This window comes from Mobula birostris, chromosome 6 (genome assembly GCF_030028105.1).
Source record: "Mobula birostris isolate sMobBir1 chromosome 6, sMobBir1.hap1, whole genome shotgun sequence".
Classification (NCBI taxonomy): domain Eukaryota; kingdom Metazoa; phylum Chordata; class Chondrichthyes; order Myliobatiformes; family Myliobatidae; genus Mobula; species Mobula birostris.
In genome coordinates, this window is record NC_092375.1 from 145,984,615 (window position 1) to 145,994,704 (window position 10,090).

General features: G+C 40.8%; 1 protein-coding gene across 1 annotated transcript; it reads left to right on the forward strand.

Moving 5' to 3' along the window:
- The first annotated feature begins 360 nt into the window (after positions 1 to 360).
- On the forward strand, positions 361 to 7,703 carry LOC140199440 (gamma-crystallin S-1-like). The gene is made up of 3 exons (XM_072261542.1): positions 361 to 375; positions 6,319 to 6,565; positions 7,435 to 7,703. The coding sequence occupies exons 1-3, from the start codon at positions 361 to 363 to the stop codon at positions 7,701 to 7,703; spliced, it is 531 nt and encodes a 176-aa protein (XP_072117643.1).
- The last annotated feature ends 2,387 nt before the right edge of the window (positions 7,704 to 10,090 follow it).

Below are 10,090 nucleotides of genomic sequence, written 5' to 3' on the forward strand. Positions count from 1 at the left end.
TTTCCAGCATCTGCAGATTTTCTTGTGTTTTGTTATCAGGATTCTGCCTGGGTTAGAAGGCATCTGCTATAACGAGAAGTCGGACACACTTGAGTTGTCATCTCTGGAGGTTGAGGGGTGAACTGAAAGAGATTTATAAGTTTATGACAAGCAGACATAGAGTATACAGAAAACATCTATTTCCACAGTTAAAATATCTAATACCAAAGAACGTGCATTTAAGGAGAGAAGGTGTAAGTTCAAAGGGGATGTGTGGGGCGAATTTTTTAAACAGAGAGTGGTGGGTGCTGGAATGCACAGCCCAGGTTGGTATCAGAAGCAGATACATTAAGGACTGCTAAGAGATGTTTAGATAGGTACATGAATGTGAGGAAAGTGGAAGGATATGGACACTGTTTAAGCAGAAGTGATTAGTTTAGTTGGCCATTTACTTTAAATAGCCATCTAAATTTAAATGTACTAATCTATTTGGTTCTACACAGCACTGTGGCAAAAGAGCCTGTTCCTGTGCTCTTATACCCGATGTTCTAAATGTAGAATTTCTTGTATTTTCCTTTAACTCCAATTTGAACCAGCAGCAATGCCAGCTGGAGGCATCATCGAGACAGATAATGTGAAATGATCAAATTGCATCTGATTTTATTTCCCATTGAAGTCAATGTCCAGCTTCTGAATTAGCATTGAGATGTAGTGAATAATGAGCAAATAATCTACTGAGCATCATGACTAAAACTCTGTGTTTCCTATTCCAGTACCGAGGTGGAAACAACAGTATGAGGATTTACGAGAGGCCTAACTTTGCAGGACAGATGATGGAATTCATGGACAACTGTCCCTCTGTCTACGATTGTTTTCCGTTACCGCGACATCCACTCTTGTTAGGAGATGGATGGTTTCTGGATCTTCTATGAACATCCCAACTACGGAGGCCGACAGTACTTCTTGAGACCTGGGGATTACAGGAGATACAGTGACTGGGGCGACTACAGTTCAGGCATATGAGAGACTTCTAAAAGCTGCTCTTAAAGATCTGATTTTATCTTGTTCAAATATTTATGGAGGCAATAAAATACCTTTGATGACACTATCAACTCATTTGATTCATTTACCCTGATTCCACTGGAAATCACAGTTGAACAGTAATCATAACCTAAGGACCACATTAAACTGTTCTAACATATTTGGTTCCAGTTGATAGATAACATTATGATGATTCCCAGGAGGCTGAAAAACGCGAACTGTATTGAAAGTTGTTTGGAAAGTGGCACCTTTAACATCAAAAATCCCACATCCCCTTTCCCCACCCTCACAAGAAAAACAGCGACAATAACATCAAACCCTTAATCTACCCCCACAGAAAAAATCAGTGACAATAACATCAACCCTTACACCCCCCACAGCAAAAAACAGTGACAATAACATCAAAACCCCCAACTCACCCTCTCACAAACAAAAACAGATCGCCCACACAGAAAAACACGATCAATAACATCAGTCCCCAAATCCCCACCAGCTTCCTCTCAGAAAAAGTAACATATCACCCACCACCAATTGGCAACAAGAAAGAAAACACTGAAAACTGAAGGTGACCAATATAAAGTACAGTCCAATAATCACATAAATCTCGGAATATCTAAAACATCCTCCTTTCAGCATTTGAGAAGAGCGGCACACAACTCAGACCTTCCATGAAGAGCGACTGCAACAATGTCGCCAGCTCTGCTACGGACTGTCGTCGACCCCATGGCCTTCATTGAGAGCAGCTGCTGACCTCCTCCGAATTTGGCCTCGTTACCTCAATCTTCCTCGACACGAAGATGGAGTCATTCATAACCACGTGCACTGTGATTGGTCTTTTCATAAAGCTGCATGTGCTCTAGGTTCTCTTGGGGACCCTGTCTCTGATCTTCTCCATGAGGCAACTCATGCTCTTGGTCCTCTCCTGACACAGCAGAGCGCTAGGTCATTTGATCAAATTCCAAACTGCACGTCGCATGTTCAGCAGTTTGTATAAAACAATCAAGACAAAAAAAACTTAGAGAAAGTGATATAATGGAAAAGATTGGCTATCTGGAGAAGATGCTGCCCAAGGAATCAATATTTGCTGACGTCTTCTTGATCAGAAGATTTACAAGATATTTCAGAAATTTATTTTTTACTTTTACAAAACATGATGAATTCTACCTCAGTTGAAACCAGGGTAAACAACAAGAATACATGGACAGAAAACTGCTGGAGAACTTGAACATATCTAAGATTCTGCATTGTGAAAGATGGAATTTGAGTTGAAATTGGTGTGGAATGATTCAAAGCTGTAGGATCTTCTATTGAAAGTTAACAAAAAGAAATAAACATGAATTATTGAAACCTCAGTCAACACAGATCCTAAAGAATGTGGTAAGACTGAACTCTAAGTCTTGAAGAGGATGGTGATCTCTGGAATTGTCTATCCCAGAGGTTATAGAAATAGATCATTGGGATATTGAAAGAGGACATGGAAACACCTTTGGAAAGTTGGGATATGGGGAAATAGCCCCGAGGACAGGTGCAGGTTCTGGTGGTGTAGCAATAACCTCATACAGCATAATACAATAACAGTATGAAAGAGATACAGAAAGTAGTTTAACATAGAAGCACAATCTAAGTTGAAATTGAAGCTTATCAAATCCACATGTTTTTGGCGGTTTTCAGTTAATCTGGAATTATATCAAAGCAGAGTGCTGTGAAGAGTTTTAATTCTGAAAGTGGAGCTAATAGATGTTAGAGAAAGGCTTTTTACTTTGGCAAAGAGCCGCAATTACCATTACTTTGGGAAGCCTTCCTCATGGCTTGTTGAGGGATACTAATGTAATGACAGAAGGACCTTTCCAGTTTTAAGTCACATTTCTGTGTTCTTTGGAATGGAGTGAAGGATGATCTTATTGAAACAAATAATGCCCTAAATCACACCACCAGGTTGATGTTGATCTCTCCACCACTAGGTGCCTTGGATAATCTGTCATAGCTACAAGATAATGGAGCAATTATTAAAAGTTGATTTAGTGACAGATTTCTTCTCTCTGAAATTGGCAAATCGGTGATTCAGTAAATTCATAGCTAAATAATTGTAGAGCATGTGTAACCTTATAGACCTGTCCAAAATAATAATCTCAGATGTAACCTCCCTAAACATAAAAATTTCCTCTGAATATAGGAAACTGATGGATGACGTTACAGAGGTAATTAAAATTATGCTAACGATAAAATTATGCTAGGATAAGATGGAGGGTCACAGTATATTTTGTTGTGAAGAGGAGTCAAAAATGAGAGAGGAAAGAGAGGACTTGAGAAGCACATTTTTCACACAGAGCACGGTGGGCAAAATGGAACAAGCGACCAGAGGGATTTGTAAAGGCCAGTACAATTTCAATGTTTAAAAGACATTTAGATAGGTACATGGGAATCCTGCAGAAGGACTCCAAAGTCCCTTTGTGCCTCAGTTTTTGTATTTTCCCTTCATTTAGATATCAACCCTTTCATTTCTTCTGCCAAAGTGCATCACCATACACTTCCTGACACTGTATTCCATCTGCCATTTCCTTGCACATTCTCATAATCTGTCTGTCTTTCTATAGCCTCTCTACTTCCTTAAAAATACCTGCCACTGCACTTAACTTTATACTCCTTGCAAACTTTGCAACAAGGTCATCAATTCCATCATCCAAATCATTGACATATAACATTAAAAAAAAATCAGTCCCAACACACACCCATATGGGACAACACTAGTCACTGGCAGCCAACCAGAAAAAGCTCCCTTTATTCCCAATCTTTGCCTCCTGCCAATTAGCCACTGCTTTATCCATGCTGGAACCTTTCCTGAAATACCATGGGCTCCTAGTGGGTGAAGCAGCCTCATGTGTTGCACCTTGTCACCTTGTACAATTTTTGATTCAAAGGCATTGGTTTTTCAATCCCTGGCCATGGAGCAGCCAGTCAATATACTCTCCACAACATATCTATAGAAGTTGTCAAAGTTTTAGACGTCATGCTGAATCTTCGCAAACCTCTAAGTAGAGGTGCTGCTGTGCTTTCTTCATAATTGCACAACGCTGATCAGCCCACTCTATTCTTTCATCAGTAAATTCAGCCAGATGAGTCAAACGTGATTTACCTTCAGTATAATCTCTGCCGGGCAGAGTACAGGTTCTCTGAAATATCAACACCAATGAACTTAAAGTTGTTGACCCTTTTGTTCTCTGACCCATTGATGGGGACTGGCTCATGGCCTTCTGTTCCCCTCCTCCTGAAGACAATAATCAGCTCTTTGGTCTTGCTGACACTGAATAAGAGATTGTCATTGTGGTTCCACTCAGCCAGATTTTCAATCTCCTTCCTATTTTCTGATTTATCACCACCTTTGATTTGGTCTATTGCTGTGGTGCCATCAGCAAGCGTCACTGTGGTATTGCAGCTGTGCTTAGCCTCATAATCACCAGTGTAAGGTGAGTAGAGCACGGGGCTGGGCACACAGCCTTGCGGTGCATCTGTGTTGATGGAGATTAGGGTTGAAAATATGTTGCTAATTCAAACTGACCGGGGTCTGCAAGAGAGGGAAACAGGGATCCAATTGCACAAAGAGGTACTGAGGTCAAGGGATTGCAGCTTACTGATTAGCTTTGAGGAGACGATGGTATTGAATGCTGAGCTATAGTTAGTAAAGAGAATCCTGTTGTGCATGTCTTTGCTGTGCAGATGTTCCAAGAATCAGTTGTAGAGCCAATGAAATGCCATCTGCTGTTGACCTGTTGTGCTGGTAGGCAAACTGGAGCAGATTCAAGTCGCTTCTTAGGCAGGAGGTGATGTTTCATCACCAACCTCACAAAACAATTCATCACTCTGAGTATAAGTGCTACTGGACAATAGTCAATGACGCAGGTTAGTATGTTCTTCTTAGCCAGCAGTAGAATTGAAGAACGCTTGAAGCAGGAGGGCACTCAGACTGCTGAAGTGAGAGGTTAAGGATCTTAGCGAACACTCCAGCCATTTGATTAGCACAGGTCTCAGGTTTTTAGCCACGAACCCCATCTGGGGTGGATGATTTCCATGGGTTCACCCTCCTGACGATGCTTTCACATTGGGATCAGAGACTGAAATCACAGGATCATCGGGAGTTGTGAAAGTTCATGATGGTTCCTCCATGTTTTGATGGTCAAGCCCTGCCCCAGATGACCAGCATCCTTCATTGATTCAAGTTAAGTCCAAAATTGCTACTTTGCTTCTGAGATGGCTTTCCAGAGATCGTCCCTGGACTTCTTCTAACTCTTTTTGTCACCAGACTTGAATGCCATTGATTTGGCCCTCAGCAGTTTGCAGATCTCATGGTTCATCTTGAACTCCTGGTTGGGGAAGACAATGAATGATCTTCTGGGGACACACTCATCAATGACTATTTTTATAAATCAACAGCTTATCAGAGATAATTATTCATTTATTGGCCTTTCTCGCATTAGAAAATTAATTACAAGGAATGGGATGTCACAAGGATGGTGAGGTAATCCAGAATGTGGAGGTAATTGAAATGCTGAGTGTATGTGTACAGTTCTTCAATGACAGGAGAGTGGAAGACTTTGACTGTTCAACGTGTTCAACAAGCCACATGAAACAAACATAATGAAAGCTGGAGGTGGGAAGACTACAAGGAACCACAGCGAAAGGCAATATTAACTCTCACTTGGAGGATCAGGTGGGTTATGAAGGGCGAGTCAGCAGAGATTATTGAAGACAAATCACGTGTGTCTCATTTGGTTGAAGGAATCGAGGTGACTGATCTGTGCTGTGGAGCAAAAGCAGTATAGATAGATTTTCAAATCAAACCTGGCAGAACAATAAGGTACGTCCTCAATTTAGGCAGCTTGAGAAAGACAACCAAAATGCTACTTTTTCTCGGGTGAATGGACCTGGGTGATATGCAGCTGTGAACGTTCCTGAACTGTTTGATTGAAACAACAATTAAAATGATAAGAAAGCACAACTGAAAGAATCCACGATGCAACAAATGTCTTTCTGTTGTTTTTTGACAATAAATGAAAAAAAGGATTTTGTTACATTTTGCTGATGTTTAATGTTGTGTCATCAGAATAACAAGAAACTGCCTAGTGAGGCCTTTCTACGCTGCATATAAATACCAACTTGTGTTAGACTGTGAATCATTCAGCTGGTTACCAGACTAACTGTGTTCAAAATGGGAAAGGCAAGGGCTACTCAGTAAATGAACTAAATGAGAATTCTTCATGAACACCTGAGCAACTAATAACACAGATATGTTTCTTCCCACAGATCATCTTCTACGAGGACAGGAACTTCCAGGGTCGGCACTATGAGTGCAACTCCAACGTTGCCGACCTCTCTCCTTACTTCAGCCGCTGTAACTCCATCCGTGTTGAGAGTGACTGGTGGGTGTTGTACGAGAGACCCAACTACATGGGATACCAGTATGTCCTGAGCAGGGGAGAGTATCCTGACTACCAGCACTGGATGGGATTCAATGACACAATCAGGTCCTGTCGCACCTACCCTTACGTAAGTTCAATTTTTTTTAAGGAATTTTATCCTTTGCAGTTCATCTCTTAAGATGGAGATTTTGCCTAGCAAATGCCTAATGGATATTAAATACGCCCAAGTTTATTAATATACTAGGGGATTTCTATGTAAAGGAGGAGGTAACGTTGGATCTCTTAACAAGCATTAATATATCCCAGTTTATTGTGAGAGACCAGAGATGAGATTGCTGAGATCTTGACCAAAATCTTCATGTCTTTTCTCGCCATAAGGTGTATTACAGTTTTCACTGGAGCAGCGGAGGTTGAGAGGAGAACCGATTGAGATTTATAAGTTCATGAAAGTCATATTTAGAGTAGACAGGTGGTGAAATTATCTAATACCAGAGGACATGCATTTAGGGTGAGATCATGTAAGTTCAAAGGAGATGTGAGGGGCAAACATTTTTTACAGCATGGTGGGTGCCTGGAATGCGCAGCCTGGGATGATGTTGGATGCAGATACATTACTAACTTATAAGAGATGTTTAGTCACATGGACGTGAGGGAAGTGGAAGGATATGGACATTGTTTAAGTCGAAGGGATCAGTTTAGTTATCCGTTTAATTTAAATAGCCAGCTAAATTTAAATTTATGAATTTAATCGGCTGGGCACAACATTGTGGGCCAAAAGACCTGTCCTGTGCTCTACTGTTTCTGTCCAGAATTTGCTTTCCTTTAATTTATGTTAGAACCGACAGCAAAGCCATTTGTTGAGGCAGATAGTGAAATGATCAATTTGTATCTGACTTTATTTTCCATTGAAGTCAATGGCCAGTTTATGAACTGGTGTTCAATGCTTGAATGCTCTACAAAGCGTCATTACTAAAACCGTGTTTCCTATTCCAGTACCGAGGGGGCATCTACAGGATGAGGATTTACGAGAGGCCTGACTTTGCAGGGCAAATGATGGAATTCATGGATGACTGTCCCTCTGTCTATGATCGTTTCCGTTACCGTGACATCCACTCCTGTCAGGTGATGGATGGTTACTGGATCTTCTATGAACATCCCAACTACAGAGGCCGACAGTACTTCCTGAGACCCGGGGAATACAGGAGATACAGTGACTGGGGTGGCTACAACTCAATGATCGGGTCCTTCAGGCGCATGAGGGACTTCTAAAAGTTACTCTTGAAAATCTGATTTTATCTTCTTGAAATATTTATGGAGGTAATAAAATACCTTTGATGACACTATTAGCTCATTTGATTCATTTACCCTGATTCCACTGGAAATTCACAGTCGAACAGTAATAATAATTTAAGGACCACATTGAATTATTTTATTACAATTGGTTCCAGTTAACAGATAACATTAGGATGATTCATAGGAGGCTGAAGAATATAAACTTAATAGAAAGTTGTTCTTTGCCTCTTGTATTATTCTGTTCATTGTGAAGCTTTGAGCTCCATTTCTGAATTTATTTCTGGGGAATTTAATGAGTACAAATATCTATCTGTATGATTTCCATAATTCTGATAGTTCTGTGAAATGACTTCACTAAAGTATAAACAGCAGAAATAGAGACATGGAGTTAAACAGCACAGAAGCAACACTTTCCCGAAACATGATGAATTCTACTGAAGCTGATACCAGTGTAAACAACAAGAAAACATGGACAGAAATCTGATGGATAGTTTAAGTGTATCTCTGATTCTGTTTGGAACCACATTGTGAAGGATGGAAGTTTGAGCTGAAATTGATGTGGAATGATTTGAAGCTGTAGAATCTTCCAAGAAGAGTTAGTAATAAAAGTCCCTTGTGAGTGTTGATTGTGAGGAACCTCCTGCTTGAATCCTCAATCTCCATTTGCAGATAGGCATGTGACAAGTCAATCTTTCAAAACATCTTCCCACTTGCTAAAGATGCAAAACTATCTTCTATTTGTCTTCTGTTTTGGAAAATCAGGGTATGGGGAAATGGCCCAGAAGAGGTCAGAAACAGGTTCTGGTGGTAAAGAAGTAAATTCTTAACACTTAATACTACAAGACTATGAAAGACATACGGAAAGTGTATAATAGTTTAATATCAGGTAAGAAGGAGGAGAAGATGGCGGCGGGACACAGTGCGTGCAACCTCTCCGGTGAAATGATATTGTATTTGTTAAATAGGGGCTATGCACAATTCTGATTTGATGGAGACAGATGTGAGAAACACGGAGGAACATCTGGAGAAACTTCTGAAATGCCCGGTTCTACTGTGCTACTGTGCGATCGAGAATCTCCAGAAGGAAGGCCCCAAATCCTTGGCTTTTCCTGTTGCTGGCGGCTGGGGCTGGGGTCGAAGCGCTCAGCAGAGATGGTGCTCGATGCTCGGTGTCAGAGGGCTGGTCGGAGGCTCGAAGTTTTCGGACGACTCAGAGTCGGACTGTGGTCAGGTGTTTCCAGGATGCTGCATCGGCAAGTTTGCAGCACTGGAAGCTCATGGCAGGAAGAGAGTTTTCTTCCTTCTCCCATCTGCGTAGGATGATGGGACTTTCAAGAGACTTTGAACTTTTTTTACCGTGCCCATGGCCTGTTCTCCATCAAGTTACGGTATTGTTTGCACTGTTGTCACTATATGTTATAATTATGTGGTTTTTGTCAGTTTTTCAGTCTTGGTCTGTCCCGTGTTTCTATGATATCACACTGGAGGAACATTGTATCATTTCTTAATGCATGCATTACTAAATGACAATAAAAGAGGACTGTGTGTCCTCATAATCTAATAATCTAATCTAATATAGGAAACACAATCTTCCTAATGGCTTGTTGAAGGATGCTAATGTAAGGACAGAAGAGCCTTTCCAGATTTAAGTCACATTTCTGTGTTCTTTGGAGTAGAGTGAAACAAACCACATCACTGGGCTGATGTTGAGATTTTTCCACCACCGAGGGTCTTTGGTAAGTTGTGATAGCTAGGAGACAATGGGAAAATTATTTAAAGCTGAGGTATTGTGAAATTTCCTCTCACTGAATTTGGCAAATCAATGATCTATTACGGTCGTAGCTAAATAACTGTAGTGTATGTGTAATCTCATAGAACTGCCTGAAATAATAATCTCAGATGTAACCTCCTTAAAAATAAAAATTCCCCAAGATGAAGGAAACTGATGTATGACATAATAGAGGTTTGGAAGATCATGAGAAGCATGGATAAGTTGGAGGTTTGCAGTATCCTGCATATAACAGAGGAGACTAAAATTAGAGGGCATAGATTTTGGATGAGGGGGGAAGGAGGGGACTTGAGGAGCACATTATTCACACAGAGTGTGGTGGGACCGAGCTACCAGAAGAATTTGTAAAGGTTGGTACAATTTAAAAGTTTAAAAGACATTTAGCCAGGTACATGGATTGCAAATATGCACCAATGCAGGCAAGTAGGACCTGCACAGGTGAGCAAATTGGTCAACATGGCTGAATTGGTCTGAAGGCCCTGTTACTGTGCTGTATACTTCCATGACCTTATTACTCCACCAGAAGTTAAAGGACAAGGGCAGCAATAGCATGGAAACACCTCAACCTGGAAGC

Coding starts and splice junctions, on each gene's coding strand:
- LOC140199440 (XM_072261542.1), top strand. Junction 6,566..7,434: donor TCGCACCTACCCTTACGTAA/GTTCAATTTTTT, acceptor TCCAGTACCGAG/GGGGCATCTACAGGATGAGG.